This window comes from Ambystoma mexicanum, chromosome 6q (genome assembly GCF_040938575.1).
Source record: "Ambystoma mexicanum isolate Mex_15411 chromosome 6q, UKY_AmexF1_1, whole genome shotgun sequence".
In the NCBI taxonomy this organism is placed as follows: domain Eukaryota; kingdom Metazoa; phylum Chordata; class Amphibia; order Caudata; family Ambystomatidae; genus Ambystoma; species Ambystoma mexicanum.
Window position 1 is genome coordinate 996164226 of NC_090937.1, and position 17160 is coordinate 996181385.

At 48.0% G+C, this 17160-nt stretch overlaps 1 protein-coding gene across 2 annotated transcripts in view; it reads left to right on the forward strand.

Annotated features, from left to right (window-relative positions):
• TLR3 (toll like receptor 3) overlaps window positions 1-17160 on the forward strand; it is a 531454-nt gene that overhangs the window by 171083 nt on the left and 343211 nt on the right. For both annotated transcript variants that reach the window (XM_069631540.1, XM_069631539.1), the window contains exon 2: window positions 8389-8841. In XM_069631540.1, coding sequence (XP_069487641.1) covers window positions 8398-8841 — 444 coding nt within the window. In that variant the 5' untranslated portion in view covers window positions 8389-8397. The remainder of the gene's footprint in view (window positions 1-8388; window positions 8842-17160) is intronic.

The following is a 17160-nucleotide window of genomic DNA, read 5'->3' on the forward strand; positions in this document are numbered from 1 at the left end:
TGGTTTCATTTCATTCCCTTGCTTTTGTGTGTAATACATTTGTGTTTGATACTTCATTGTGTGGTATGCTTTCCTTGGTTTCCTGCATGTCACGATGCATGTTTTCTCATTCACTTGCACCCATTGTGTGTGTGTGATGGACATGTATTGATGTGCATACTTGCCATTTGGGATGTTTCATCGATGGGGATTTCAATGTGGGGTGTATGTAATACTTGGTTGTGTGTTTCGACTGGGGTGGCGTGGGGTGTGATTCGGGTGGCTATTAGGCCCATGATTGTGGATCGTGATGACATTTTGTGGGGGACATGAGTGGGGGCCTGCTGGCAGGTGCCCCGCACTGCTGTGTGGTGGGGGTGCAGGGGGACATGAGTGGGACATGAGTGGGGGCCTGCTGGCAGGTGCCCCGCAGTGCTGGGGGGTGGGGTTTCAGGGGGACATGAGTTGGTGATCAGTGGTGCAAGCGGACAGGTGGCTTGGCTGGGGTGCATGCCCATGGTGGATGGGCTGCCTGCGGGACATGACCAGGGGTGTGGGGTAATCCCCTGTGGTGTGGTCTGCCTGCAGGGGCTGTGGGGGGTGTAGAGGGAACACCTGGGAGGACCCACACTGCCAATTCACGTGTAGGGCTCCCCGTGCACCCCCGAAATTCACGTACCCCGCTCTGCCAGCAAAATCGCGTGTGAAACTTCCCGCGAACCCCAGTAATACACGTACCCCACTCGCACAGGGCCTATCGCGTGTGAAACTCCACGCGAACCCCAGGAATATTGGCCCTGTGCGAGCGAGCGGGGTACGTGTAGTTCTGGGGTACAGCGTGTAGTTTTACACGCGAAAGGGCCCTGTTGAGCGGAGTATGTGTATTCCTGGGGTTCGCGGGAAGTTTCTCCCGCGATTTCAGCAGGGTATGTGTATTCCTGGGGTTCGCGTGAAGTTTCACCCGCGATTTCAGCAGGGTACGTGTATTACGGGTTTTGCGTGAAGTTTCACATGCGAAAGGGCCCTGTTCGAGCGGAGTACGTGTATTTCAGGGGTGCGCGGCAAGTTTTACACGCGAAAGGGCAACGCCCGTGCATAATACGTCACAGACGCGCTTACGCGCTAAGGGCCTTTGGTCCAATGATATCGCATACGTGTGCTGACGCGCTTACGCGCTAAGGGCCTTTCCTCGAATTACAGGCTGACGTGCAAGATTTTCACGTGCCAAATCACTCCGTATCAAGCTGGCCACACGTACACACACGGAAGACCACGCTCCTGCCCTGAAGGCCATTTTCCTGCCCCCAAGAGCCCCGAGCATGCTCCCACCAGCCATCTGCTGCTGCCTGCCTGCTGCCCACGTGCCCTGCTATTTGGTGTCTGCACGTCAGCCATCTGCAGGGGTCCAGTTGCTGTGTCCACCCCTGCTGGAACAGAAGACTCCCGACTGGGATTCCATCGCTCCAGAGCCCAGCCCCACGACCCAGTTGCCCACCCACTCCTGCCTCTGGGTTTGCCATGTCAGGCACATCTCCATCTGGCACCACTGGCAACCCCCAGCCAGAGAGGCAGAGGGCCACCAGATTCACTGCCACCGAAGTTGGACCTGGTGGAGCATGTCCCGGGGCATTATGATGCCCTCTTCAGAACAAGACGCGCCAACAAGGAAGGACGGGAGAGGATCTGGTATGACGCAGTGGTTGCCATCAACGCGGAGGGGATGGCAACCCGCAACTACCAACATGTCAAGAAGCGCTGGGAGGATTTCAGGTCTAGGACCCTCATAAAGGCCCAGCGTCTCGCGGAGGGGGGCCGGGTCAGCCTGAACAACATCCAGATGAGGGTCCTGGAACGCATAGGCCCAGCGCTCCACGCCCAGATCCTTCGGAGGCAGACCCGTATGGAGTTGAGCGGTAAGTGGCCATGCATTGCTGTGTGAGACGGGGCATGTTGCAGTGTGCTGGTAGTCTGATACTTGCCTGTATGTGTGACATAAGCCATGTATGGATGTGTGTGTACAGGGACATCATGGTCATGCATGTGAGACCAGTTATGTGTGAACCACATGGTAGGTGCATGTGTTTTAATGCAACATTGAGACCTCTATGCAGAATGCACACCTGAAAGCATGGCAGTCTCTGTTCCTGGACATGGAGGGGAGGTGAGGAATGGGTGCTGATGTCATGTACATGTATGGTGCACGTGTGTGTGTGTGTGTGTGTGTGTGTGTGTGTGTGTGTGTGTGTGTGCGCCAGAGAAGTGTGTGTTTGACTTTGAAACGCCATGGATGTATGTGACTTTGAAGGCAACATCTTGGTTTACAGGGGCCCTTGTACATGGGTGTTGATGTTGATTGCAGGTGCCGGGAGTGTTTCTGCATGTGTGTTGCATGCATTGACCCATGTGTTGTGGAAGGACAGGATGGAAGTGACATTTGCCAGTGCCACTCATGTGTTAATGCTTCCTGTCTAGGGTATTTTTTGCTGTACCCTGATGCTTGTGTTCTATGTCTCCCTCTACGCAGCGTCAAGTGAAGAAGAGGGTGGAGACGGCGCTGTGGACCCAAGCGGCGGGGATGCCTCCACCGGGCGGCGACGCAAGGCCCAGCCACCCTCCCAGGAATGACCATCATCCGGGAGCGAGGGGGCTGGTGCCGCGTCTGCCACAACGGCTGTGGCGGAAGGGCCGGGTGAGCCCCCACAGGGGCTTCCAATGGTGGAAGACAGCGCAGAGACATCCAGGTTGGTGGTCTCCACAGAGGAGGAGGAGCCCGCTACTGAGCCGCACATGGAGCCTGGTGGGGGTAGTACCACTGGTGCAAGTGGTGCAGTCCAGGGCCAGGGTCAGGAGGCAGCACAGGTCACCGCGGAGGGGCCTGTGCATGTCGCTGTCCTTGACCCTGTGACTGCACCATCATGCACCAGCAAGGAGGCCCTGTCCCAGGCCCGTCCGCAGGTAGGGGAGTGTGCCATGTCACCTGCCTCTCCACTACCTGCGGGCGAGGGGTCCCGCGACCGTATGGGATCCGTCCTGGTGGGTGTCGCGTTGCGCACACGTGACATTCGTGATGACGTGTGTTGTTCCTGGGCGGAGAACGTACGCCATCACGAAGAGCAGCGTCGTGACGTGGCACCGCTGGGAGGGGCCCTGGTCGGTGGGTTCCTACATGTGTCGCGCACTCTGGCGGACCTCTCTTCCTCTGTGGAGGTTATGCGCCGGTCGTTCTCCACATTGTCTTCTGGCCCAGATTCCACCAGGGCCCCCTGTGGACCTGGCCTGACCAACACAGCCAGCTTGGTGGAGATCCCATCCCTGCCACAGTCGGGAGTTGGCAGTCCAGCAGGGGTGGACACCACAACTGGAGACCAGCAGATGGAGGATGTGCAGGGCACATGGACCTCAGCAGCAGCAGCAGGAGCAGGAGCAGGCTGTAGGTGGGAGCAATGATGGCTCGGGCCATCAACATCGGAGGGGCAGGCATCGACCATAGGGCAGGAGGACCCAGGAATGGGAGTGTCTTCCGTGTGGCTGCGGTTGGGCGGAAGAGGCGTGGCTCACGATGGTCAGGGCGGAGAACGCCATGCATTGGGCGTTGAGGCGGGCAGAGTGCCTCGAGGCAACTTGCAGGGAGTTGGAACAGGCCATGAGTGCCTCCCTGCGAGACCTCGGGGCCAGGGCAGCCATTGTATATAGTTAGATAGTGTTAGGTTTCCTTTTTGTTTTTTCTTTATTTTGGTTGCGCTTGGACAATGCACCACATTTCTGTATATAGTTTTTTATTAGGTAGTATTTTTGATAGGTTTCATTTCTTCAGTTGGGCTCATGGACCCTGGATTGTTCATCTGTATATAGTTCACCATTGGATTCTTCTTTTTTTCTTCTTCTTTTTTTTTTTTTATTTCACCATGGAGCAATGGTTTTCACTTTTCTTTTTTCCCTTGGATTTGCTTTGTTGGACACCATTTCCTTTGGATTTCTTTGGATTATGATTTCTTCTTTTTCAGTTTTTAACGGACATGCAGCTTTTCTTTTTTTATTACCATTGTTGTTTGTTTGATTTTCATTACATTCATGTTGTGCTTAATACATTTATTTCTTCATACTTCGATGTGTGGTATTATCTCATTGGTTTCATGCATGTCATGATATGGGTTTTCACATTCGCTTGCAACCATTGTGTGTGTGTGTGTGTGTGTGACGGACATGTGTTCATTTACATACTTGCCATTGAGGTTGTATCATCTAATTGCCTTTTCTTTGTCGGTGGTTGCAATACTTGGTTGGGTCTTTGGGCTGGGGAGGCTGGCCATAAGGGCCATGATTGAGGATCGTCATGACCTGGGGGCAGGGGAACATGAGTGGGACATGAGTGGGGGCCTGCTGGCAGGTGCCCTGCACTGCTGGGGGGTGGGGGTGCAAGGGGACTTGAGTGGGACATGAGTGGGGGCCTGCTGGCAGGTGCCCCACACTGCTGGGGGGTGCGGGTGCAAGGGGACATGAGTGGGGGCCTCCTGGCAGGTGCCACGCACTGCTGTGGGGTGGGGGTGCAAGGGGACATGAGTGGGACATGAGTGGAGGCCTGCTGGCAGGTGCCCCACACTGCTGGGGGGTGGGGGTGCAAGGGGACATGAGTGGGGGCCTGCTGGCAGGTGCCCTGCTCTGATGGGGGGTGGGGGTGCAAGGGGACATGAGTGGGGGCCTGCTGGCAGGTGCCCTGCACTGCTGGGGGGTGGGGGTGCAGGGGGACATGAGTGGGGGCCTGCTGGCAGGTGCCCCACACTGCTGGGGGGTGGGGGTGCAAGGGGACATGAGTGGGACATGAGTGGGGCCTGCTGGCAGGTGCACCACACTGCTGGGGGGTGGGGGTGCAAGGGGACATGAGTGGGTGCCTGCTGGCAGGTGCCCTGCACTGCTGGTGGGTGGGGGTGCAGGGGGACATGAGTGGGACATGAGTGGGGGCCTGCTGGCAGGTGTCCTGCACTGCTGGGGGGTGGGGGTGCACGGGGACATGAGTGGGGTCCTGCTGGCAGGTGCCATGCACTGCTGGGGGGTGGGGGTGCAAGGGGACATGAGTTGGTGATCAGTAGTGCAAGGAGACATGTGGCTTTGCTGGAGGGCATGCCCATGTTGGGTGGGCTGCCTGCGGGACATGACCAGGGGTGCAGGGTAGTCCCCTGTGGTGTGGGCTGCCTGCAGGGGCCGTAGAGGGTGTACAGGGAACACCTGGGAGGACCCACACTGCCCAATCACGTGTAGGACTCCCCGACACCCCCGAAAGACACGTACCCTGCTGAAATCGCCTGTGAAACTTCCTGCGAACCCTGTAATACACGTACCCTGCTCCAATCGCGTGTGAAACTTCCCGCGAACCCCAGTTATACACGTACCCCACTCGCACAGGCCCTTTCGCGCGTGAAACTTCCCGCGCACCACCGAAATACACATACCCGCATCCAATCGCGTGTGAGACTTCCCGCAAACCCCCGTAATACACGTGCCCTGCTGAAATCACGTGTGAAACTTCACGCAAACCCCAGTAATACATGTACCCCACTCGCACAGGGCCTATCGAGTGTGAAACTTCCAGCGCACCCCTGAAATACACGTACCCTGCTGAAATCGCGTGTAACACTTCACGCGCACCCCTGAAATACACGTACCCAGGCCAATCGCGTGTTAAACTTCCCGCGCACCCCTGAAATACACGTACCCTGCTGAAATCGGGTGTAACACTTCACGCGCACCCCTCAAATACACGTACCCAGGCCAATCGCATGTAAAACTTCCCCTTGCACCCCTGAAATACACGTACCCTGCTGAAATCGCATGTGAAACTTCCCGCGCACCCCTGTATTACACGTACCCTGCTGAAATTGCGTGTGAAACTTCCTGCGCACCCCTGTAATACACGTACCCTGCTGAAATTGCGTGTGAAACTTCCCGCGCACCCCTGAAATACACGTACCCTGCTGAAATCGCGTGTAAAACTTCCCACGCACTCGAGTAATACACGTTCCCCGCTTGGCTTTGCTGTTTGGCAGCCCGGTAAACTGGTTCTGGGATAGCGCAGCCCTTTGCGCTGGATTGGGGATTTTGATGGCTTTTCCTTGCGCTAGGGGCTTTCTTGGGGGCGTAACTGGCGCTGCTGCAGGGTCGCTGCGCCACTCTGCGCCATGGCTGCTTTTGGAGGCTAAAATCCATGAATACACTGTGCGCGGAAATCGATTTTAGCGCACGCGGCTGGCGCAGACATTCGCACGCGCACACTGTGCGACAGCCGCGTGCGCCACTTTTTTGCGAAATTCTATGAATTAACCTGTAAATCTGTAAACCTAATTCAGATCCCAATCTCCCATGACCTTAGTTGCTTTTAACACATTCTTCTCTGACCATGAGATACGATTTAAAGTGTGATTGGCTGACAAATCCCCCAGATTGATGGACCCCACCTGGGGAGAGAAGATCCCCAACTTCATAACAAGGGGATCATGGTTGCTCCATTAGGTTTCTTGCACCCCCATATCCTCAACAATGGCAGCAACCTCAGCACTAGTGAAAATGTAATCGAGGGTACTCACCCAATCCCCCTTGCCGCCACCGAGCCCATTTCTCCAAGTGATCTTGCCTGGTCTGTCATTCTTGAAACGGCCATTAATAATCTCAAGGTCCCAACACTTGAAGAAACCAGACCAACAATCCCCTTCCGCATCTGAGGGCATGTAGTTCCACAGGCTATAGATGCTTAGGAGCGGATTGTTGCCCGTGCCACTCCCACCATTAATATGGCAATTCAGGTCACCTGCCACAATCACAAAATAATTCTCATTATCGAGTCTCCATCTGCCCAGTAGCTCATGCAGTGATTCCTGGATGAGTTCTCTGTGCTTGCCCCGCGGCGGGTTATATATGTTAACTAATAAAACATTTTCCCAATTTGTTTTTATCATAAGGGTTGCTTCAACAGCACAGATATAATTGCCATATGCAGCGATGATCTTCCTACTAGGAATCCTGTTAGTAATCCCAATCATGAGCCCCCCAAAAGGCCGCCCCCGCGCACCTTTTTGGGCAGGGGTATGATGTAAAATATAGCCATCCATGGCAAAAGGAGACTGCAACCACGTTTCTTGGAGGAAGAAAAGGGAATGATTATTGATGATAGAAAGGGAGCCTTTGGACATAAAGTGCTGGTGACCATGAGTGTTCCAACTCAGAAGGGAACAATCTCATGGCTGTTGTAATACCATAGGAAGAGAGTCAGCTAGCCATTTCAGGGTATTCTAAAGCACTTTAAAAGAGTGTCTTCTGACCATTTTGGAAGATGCTTGAGAAGAAAGAAAGCTATTAAAAATCTCCAATCATAATCATATTATCTTGACCTCGTATGGTCTGCAAGAATATCTCACATGGATTAACTGGTCCAATGAGAGGTGCCTTATTACGAGGGCAAGGTTTAACAAGCTGCCCCTGTGCACTGACCGACTCGAATGGCTTGAGTAGTTGCAAACTGTGTGGAGGTTTACAAGAGGATTTGTTGCATTTCCTCTTATACCCTGCATAGGGCCTCATCAGGAGTCTGACTGTATCCCTGCGGTAATACCGCAGGGGCACCCCCCAGCGCAAATAGCGTTATTGCTACTCAATCCAGTGCTATTAATGCCAGATCACAAGTAGCTGTACAGCGGTAAGTTCCCATTCCCCATTGATTCCATTGGAACCAATTGGGTTGGGGGAGCTATTACCACTGGCAGTAATTGCGCTGGCAGTAATAGCGCTGAAAACGGGCAGAAAGCAGGATTTGCTGGAGATAAAACTCCAAAATTTCCACCCAATTTATAATAGGGCCAGACATAGAACGCTGTTCCCATTCTTGATTGAGTGTGGCATCCGTAAATGTCGTACAGTTTTGTACGATTTACTACAAGCACTGTCTTTACTTGTTGGCTGGGCGCTATTGGACAAATCTTAGGCAAGCCTTATATTTGAGGGGTAAACATTTAACATCACCTCAGATTTAAATTTTATCATAGGATACCAATTTATCTTTTGGATAGTTCAGTAGGTAGATTTTTCATAATGCAGGGCGTACAATGCATTTAATTAACTTATAGGTCTCTCTATGCCACCATAATATTTTGAGAACCGACATTTTTTTTTATTGTTATGTGTTTTTGTATGTGTTCATCTGTGTATATCTCTGCGTTGGTATCATATGTATCATTAATCCTTACTCTAATTGTTGGATGCCTATTATCTTTTTATCCTTGTGCATGTGTTATGAATTATAAAGATGTTGTATATAGTTCTGCTTTTATGACAATCTTTTTTATAAATAAAGTGATTGAATGATTGACTGAAAATATATTGAAACCAATTACTTTCCTTGAATTGTGTTTGTCACTTTTGCAGAAAAAGACAATGAAGGCTGTTCTTCTCTTTCTGATGAGCGTGCACCTCCTGCTGCTGCCATTAGGCCTCCTATGCACTTCAGCGACGTATCCCTGCAAAGTTACCCAGGAGACTGCAAACTGCAGCCACCAGAAGCTGACACAAATCCCACTTGACTTACCAAGCAACATCACTGTCTTGGACCTCTCCCATAACCAGTTGAAAGCACTACCACCCGCTAACCTTTCTATATACAGCCAGCTAGTAAAGCTGAATGCAGGGTTCAATCTTATCACCAAACTAGATCCTGGATTTTGCCAGACCATGGCACTGCTGCAAACACTGGATTTGCAACACAATCAGTTTCATCGATTGGAAGATAAATATTTCAGTTTTTGTGTCAGTCTGGTGGAACTCAGATTAGACTCCAACAGAATCATAGACGTTAAAGGAGATATTTTCCAGAATCTCAAGGTAAGGGTGGCATTTCGCATTTCTGAAGAAATTTCACATATGCACTATATGTATGCTTCCGGTATTCAGCATAGCCCTTCTGGCGGGATAAGGATGAAACCAGAGGGGACGTCATACGCTTAAGAATACTTTTAAAATAAGTAAAATATATGTATCAATTATATATTGCGCATCCGAGTAAGAGTTTTCTAACACTGAGGAGCACTGGTTTAAAATGCTTTGTACCCAGATATTTGGATTCTTTAAAACACTGGTTCACAGCAAACTATATGCACAGCAAGTTAGTTTTTGACAGAATCCCATAACACAGTCATGGCAACCACAAGATGTCAAACACTGAAGGTAAATTTAGGTTTGTTTCAATGTGGTGGCTTCTATTGTCGCACTTCTGCTTTGCCGTTGCTGTCTGGGGATGTTGCACAATGTACTTCTCTTGTTAGTCACACTCTGATAATTAAAGCAGCAAATGTTGCAAGAAATCAAGGAAAGTCTAATGTAAATAATAGAATTGCTTTCCACATGTCTGCATTTTTTAATGTCTGATATTGCTGAAAGTGATGCAGTATCTCCAAAGTCTTTACAAGTTAGTGTGGAGGTCTACTGTTTCTGCATGCAAGTCTAGAGGACACAGAACCCAGGCATGAGAGAATGTGTGAAAATGTCTGCAAGGCATGCCATTGAGGAACAAATGCTAGTGCAAGATTTAATTGGTGTTGAAACTGAAACCCAAGCTACCACAGTGTCGATGAGTCAGGGCTCTAAACAAAGCATCAACATTAAGCAATCAACAAAAGCTAGTTGAGCTTTGATTAATCATGCAAGGATCTATGCCACCTCTGTCTTATGAAAACTCTGAATCCTTATATACGGTAGCAGGGAATGGATGTGTATTGTGAGGAGTCAGAAATGCGAGACGGACACAAAGGTAGCCATTTTATTAAATAAAAAGGGGTGAGATAAACGCCTATCTTTCCCTAACTTAACAAGAATGTCCCTGTCTTACAAACTAATTGCTCTGGCTACGGTTACTCTTTATTATGTTCATGCGCCAAAGAACAAAAAAGACTTGACTCCATTTTTTGTGATGATAGATAGTATATTATTTATACAGTTGCCCTTTGTGATGACAATGTTTCGATGGATCTCACTGTCATTTTCAAATAAGGGCTATAGTTTGTGTTTCTCCGTTGTTACCAGGTTCATGCGACTTAAACATAATTTGCAATAACAAGGAGGGCGCTGAGGTCCATTTTTTAGTGTCCACTATGAAAGGTTCCTCATAAAGCAGTCTTACAAACTAAGGCTAGAGAAGAATGACCTAGTGTCCATAAAGTATCTGATCCTTACACTAATATACACAACAAAATTATGCGCAGTTTGTTTGGCTGTCTTCGGTTCCACACAGTAACATATCAATTCAAACTCAGAAGCTTTTGAAAGTACTCGTTCTTGCCAGGGTTGGACTCCCTTCCCCTGCATCAATTCAGGAATACCTTGAGCAAAGATCAGATTTAGGAAAGTTCTGTGCAATAACAAAGTTCCATTCAACATAGCACAAAAGGTACTTTCCATTCAATATATCCTTCCACTTGGCAAAGTGAATATCTCTCTTCCAAATGCTTGTTCATAAAACAAAGCAACTGTTATTTTTCCATAGTCTCTTGCTTGGCAAAACAAAAGTCTTTTCCTCAAAACACAATTCATAACCCAGGATAAATGTTTCTTTCTCAAAGGCCAAGAAATTGTTAGCACACCATACTTCTTCTTCAAAAGAAACACTTTAGTCAGGATAGCTCAATAACCATACTTCTTCCAAAGAAACTCTTTAGTCAGGATAGCTCAATAATCACTTTCTGAAATGCAACAGTTCCTCAAGACATGGTGATGGAGTTCTTTTCCAACACACCTTTTTACCACAACCACAGTTCTTTAAATCTTCTTCTGGTATACTCACCTGTCAGGACTAACTACTATTGGTCCCTTTCCTGGTTTACTCACCTGCCAGGATAAAACTCCTACTTCTACAATTGTACTATGTGGTAATACTTGTTCCAAAACTCTCCACACCAGGATCCACAGTGAGGAGGTTTGAACAACAACTGCTTCTCTTTGTAGTCCCTTGACTCTTGACAAAGTGGGCTACAACTCTTCCCAAATTGTTATTCCATAAAAGGGAAATTGCTCCTTTGCTGTCTCTGTATTATTCTTTTGCAGCCTTTTGGCTGTAGGCAATGCAGGTTACAGTTCTCTCCCTGTTGCTCTTTCATACAAGGATGGAATTGCTCCTTCAGCCTTTGCTTTATGCTTATGCAACCTCTTGGCTGCTGGCAACGCAGGTTACAATTATCTCCCCATTGGTATCCCTTATTAGGAGATTTGTGCCCTGTTTGCCTTGATATCATTCCTATGCAGCTTTGGCAATGCGGGTTACAATTATATCGCCATTGGTATCCCTTGCTAGGAGAGTTGTGCCAGTCTGCCTTGCTTCATTTGTTCGGTATTCAAAATCATCAAATTCACCTAGCAGTCTTTTCCGGGTTGATCCGGGGTCACCTGCTTCAGGCCAGCTCACCGGTATGCCTTGGCATCTCCTTCTGACTCATGAGTGCTGATGCAGAGCTCTTCGTGTCCCTCTATGCTTCTGCCAGCTCCGGTCTGACTGACGCGGTACACACAATCCTTCAGGAGAGATCTGTGTGATCCCCGTTTCAACTTCTGTACCGGATTGGTTCACAGCGTGTTAGGAGCTCGTCTTCCACATGGCATAGCTTTCTTCGGACCCGCTTCCAGCTGTGCATTCTCTGCACAGCCACACTTCCTATGCTTCCACAGCGTTTCCCGCACATAGTACTGCTGCCACTGCTACTACACCATCAGCTTCTCCTTCCTTCCTCTTCCCCTCCGCCTGAAACTCATCTATATATTTAAAGGTCCCACTCAAGTGCTTTCTACCACAGCAACTAGACCGCTCATTATGCTTTATCAACTCTGAATCCCTCTTCCTCATCCCAGTATCACATGCTTTATGGGACTTGAAGTCCCTAGTTGTTTTTATGTCAAAATTGACAATTTGTTTACAATTAGCCATTAAGGCTTTAGGAACATTAGCGGAATCATTTAGAGAGGTCTCCAACTTCCCCATGATATGAGTCCCCTCCCATGTGACCCTCCCGCACAATTCCACCCTCAGGGTCGGGTTCAGGTAGCAGCTGCCTTTCCCTGGCCACATAAGAGTAGGCCCATGTTGGGATCTTAGAGATGATTTCACTAGATTAATCACAGTATATATAGTCCAAGGATAGATGCAAGCTATGAAGCCAACTTCTCATCAGCAAGAATAAAAGCCATGCTGGTGAACAACTTAGGTGTAGTATAGTGTTTGAAAGCATACCCATGTTTGAAATGCCTGCAGTTATGGTATGGTATGTTGAAAATATGGTATACTGTGCCAACTAACTACTGTAGTAGTATGAGGGAACAAGGCTAGCCTGGGAATTGAAATAGTGTGCCCCGTCTGAGGTACCTAGACCTTAGAAGGAATAGGTGCCAAAGGCAAATGGTGGGAGGGAGGGATGTATTTGGGGAAAGTATGTTTTGAGGCAGCTACTGTGCACATAGGTCCGGTTAGAAGCACCCTAGTTCAATATGGGAGAAAGAGGCTATGTCATAACATGTATGGAATCAACTGGACTGTTTATGTGGGCAATTGCAAAAAGGAATATACCGTTAATAGGTAAGAAATGTTTGGCTGCATGATGGACTCAAGATGTGCTCAAGTGGGACCTTGAAGTGTGGTGGCTTATTTGCCCAGTTTGCATTTCAAATGTTCCACAGAGTGAATGCAATAACAGTAGTACTGGGACAGCCAAGCCAGGAGGCCAAGTGTGGCTAAGTCAAGGCCAGACGTTGTAATGCTGGTAGATAACACAGGTTTGAGAGGATCACTTGGGTTTGATTGACTAATTCAGTATATAGACAGTGGTGCAAGAGTGAAAAGTACTAATTACAGTATTAATACAGTATTAATTCCATGTTTATGCCAGCTAACATTAATCTCCATTCACAACATTATTTAATAGGCCCACATCCTGTGGATTGTGCAAAGGATAATCGGAATGTAAATTCGGGGGGGAGGGGAACAGTGAAGGGCGAAGACCAGCCATTGACCAGCCTCTTGCCTCTTAGCCTATGAGCCTTTGCTTTTCCTCCTGTTGTCCTGATTCGCCTTTCTCCCTGTTGCACCTGTGAGAACCACAGGCTTCCTAATTACTGTACTGTCTCTCCACACTGTGCTACTCAGTTATAACGCATTTACCCCTGCTCCTCCTACCCACTTTTCCCTACACTTTCTCCAATCACGCTACAACTTCCTCCTTTCCTATCCCTATTATAAAACTCATAACTAGAAACTCCCACTACTCCATCTCTCTGCCACCTTCTTTGAACAAACAAAGCCAATGAGCTAACCATATCTCTAACACCTATCCACCTCACCTCTCTTCCTCTGAGGCTCAATGTCTTTACTCTACCTCACCTCATCAACTGAACATTGCACTGTAGAATGCTCAGTCCATATGCAACAAACTTCCTTGATCACTGTCTACATTCATTCCAGCTTTCCTCCCATAGACCTTCTTGCTATCACTGAAACCTGGATTTCTCCATGTGACACTGCCCCAGCCCTACACTACTCTATCCTTCATTCACTCTCTTTGACTGGCTGGCAGAGTTGGAGGTTTTGGAACCTACTTTCTTCCCACCTCATTGTCTCACAAATCTCCAATGCCACGTCCTCTCCTACCTCTTTTGAATTCACCACCTCTACTATTGCGCTGCCTCACTCGGTTCACATCATCTCCATCTATCACCCTCTTGGTCCCATAGGGCCATTGTTTGGTGATCTTGGGCAACTCCTTGATTATCTTTTCACTAAATATCACCTCACTCTCTTAGGTGACTTTAACCTTCCCTCTCCAACCACTGATCAGAAATCGGAACTTCAGTCTTTTCTTAGTGACCCCACTCTCCACCCTATCCATAACCTACCTACCCACACAGGTTAATTCTTTGGATCTCTTATTCATCTCCACCTCTCTTCCTCAGCCTCTAATGCTACTGTCACACCATCCATATGTGATTACTCAGTTGTTTCCACCACCATCTCCTTTCCACCCTCTGACCTTTCCTCACTACTTGCTTCACCTATTATTAAAAGGAAATGTAAACCTTCTGCCATTCCCCCTTTCTCATGACCTGCAGTTCTCACTCTCCTCCTTCACATCCGATGCCTCATATGCTCTCCATGTACAAACATGCACTGGCAGCTGCGCAAATGGAGGCGTTCCCACTCGCATGAGGACCTGCAACTCCACCTCTTGGCCCTGCACTCTCTCAAGTCCATTCTTGATGAATTCTACCTAACCCTCACTGACTCTCCCTCCAACCATCCTCGCCGGCTACAGGGCACCGCAAACTCACTCCTCAATCCTCCTAATTCTATCACTATCAAACTCCACTCTCAGAGCTAATGAGCTAGCTGAATACTTTGCTGCAAAACTTTCCAAAATTAGAAACTCTCCTCTGACCTTCTTCACACTCCCTCCTTCTACATTTAACACTCTGCCTACCCTACCATCATCCCCTGCCTCTATCTCCCACTTTCGTCACACTAATTCTGACAACGTTCTTGCTCTACTGATGAAGGCTAACTCCTCTTGTGCTACATCAGACCCTCTTGCTCCTCAGCTAGTCAGGCCTATTGCCCCTTTAGTGGCTTCTCACCTCGCTGAAGACTTCACCCTGTCCTTTGACTCCGCTTGCTTTCCCTCTGTTTTTAAAACAGCCATGGTCATCCCTCTCCTAAAAAGCAAGGGGGTGACCCAAACCTACTGGCTAACCTTCACCCTGTGTCTCTCCTTCCGCACTATTCTAAAGGGTTGTGTTCACCCATCCTACCAATTTCTTAGACATCCACGACCTTCGAGACCCCTTACAACTAGGTTTCCGCTCCTGTGCCTCCACAGAAACGGCTCTCATGAATGTGTCCAACTTCATTGCCTCTGCTAAGCACTCCATGCTATCCTCTATCCTAATTCTCCTGCACCTGTCTGCTGCCTTTGACACTGTTGATCACTCAGATCTCTTAATACTCTTCTTTCTTATTGGGATTTGGGATAGAGCCTTTGTCTGGATTAAATCCTATCTTGCACCTCACCAATTCTCGGTCTGCTGGAGCAACAACACCTCTCAACTCACTCCTCTAACTGTTGGTGTTCCACACTGCTCTGTCTTGGGTCCAGTCCTCATTACACGCTACACCTCTGCTCTTGGAGCACTAATCTCCTCCATTGGGTTCTCGTACCAACTCTTTGCAGATGACACCCAAATGTTATTCTCTTTTCCTGAACTCTCCTCTGTTTTCTCTATCAAAATTTCCAACTGTCTCTCTGCCATTAAATATTGGATAGCTTTGCACTCTGATGTTTAACCCTGCCAAAACAGAGGTGCTCTTCTTCCCTGCCAAAATCTCTCTCTCTCTCATCTCTTCCTATCCAGTTCTCATCTGACACTACTGTCCCCTACTCTTCTTCATCTAAAAACCTTGCCGTCTTCTATGACCCTTCTCTCAACTTTGCTACATTCATCTCCAAAACTGGAACAGCAGCTCTCCTCAACCACCTAAATATTAGCAAAATCAGGCACCTCCTTCCTTTCAACACGGCCAAGCATCTCTTAACCACTCTTGGCTTCTCTAAACTGCACTAATGTACCAGCATCCTTTTTGGTCTCCCCAACTATGCTTTCTGTCCTCTCGACAAGATCATTAACTTCACTACCAGGACTCTCTTTGAACTCCCTCACTTCACACCTACTTCCTCGTACCGTCAACAGGCAGGATGGCTGACGATGCAAAACAGGGCCATTGTTAAATGTCTTCTCCTGGTACACAGGTGTATCTACGCTAAGACACCACTGTATCTATCCATCCAACTCTAAAAGCCTTCTCGTAATCTCCGTTCTGCCTCCTTGACTACCCTTGTGGCTCCTCGGCCTCCCTGTGCTTCCCTTCGCTCTTTATCTCTTCTTGATCCACTTGCATGGAATTCTCATCTCTTCTCCTGGACATCCGAGAAACAATCCACACGGATTTGTTCAAAACCAAACTAAAAGACTACCTCCCTGTCTCTGTGTTACTCTCTTAACCTAATTCTCATCGGCCTGCTAGCTAATATTTGTCCCTCGACTCTAAACTGCCTCTATCTCTCACTTCCTGTGCCTCTATTCTAGCACTTCACCCATCATGGTCGCATCCAGAGCACAGCCGGCCGTATCGCCTACCTGCACTTAAAAATGTCAAATGTTGGTTTCCTTAATCTATGTATGTCCACTTATGTATTGTCCCTGGTGACTGTTCCATTTACTCCCCTCCACAACCTGGTCAGAATGTCCCTCAAACTCAGCTCATTGTAAGAAGCTCACTGCGTCCCATCAAATCTGGGTTCTTTTCTATTTTATGTTCTTTTGTGATCAAAAGAGCATTCTTCCTTCTGTATACAAATAAATACATTAATTTAAAAAAGAAAACAATTGATTCACTAGTTAATGTTGTCTTTAAAAAGTCAGGAAAAGGATAGAAATAACATTTGACATTAATGCTAATAAAGTCATTCACACACTAAGGAGACAAGGCAATCACAAATCTATCAAGAATTATGCTGTCTCCATCAAGGATCTTGTACATTTAAAGACACTAAAGACAAACTTATGATCGACATGTTCAGAGAACATTTCAGTAAATCGACAATCCCGTACAAGCTACTGCCAGTAAAATGTCTTACTCTGAAATTGGTCGCAGCAAGGGCAGCAGAGAAGAACTGTTGGTTATAATATATACTAGGCAAGACATCATACAGAGGTACAACAAAGAGAGCATGTCAGTAAGACAGTGATTCCTTTGCCAGCAGCAGCATGCCTTGCTCTAAAAGAACACTTTAAGGCTCTCACCATGGAAGGTGCTATGGATCTGGTCAAAGCGCTCAGTAGCTCAGCTCCATACTGCTTATGGAGTAACGTGATTCAAACAAGTTCAGACTGTATCGTCTTGAGAAGTTTAAATATCAAGATAATAACTGACAAGTACCCGTTCCAAGTACTGTACCCCTAAACTGGTGCTCATGTTGAATAAAGACATGTTATTTCACTAGACTCAGTATGCGCAATGCGTACCATCACATACAAATGTAGGAAAAATCAAAGTCCTTTACAGCCTTCATTACTCCTGTCAGAGATTTTAGATACAGAAGAATGCCTTTTAGGGCT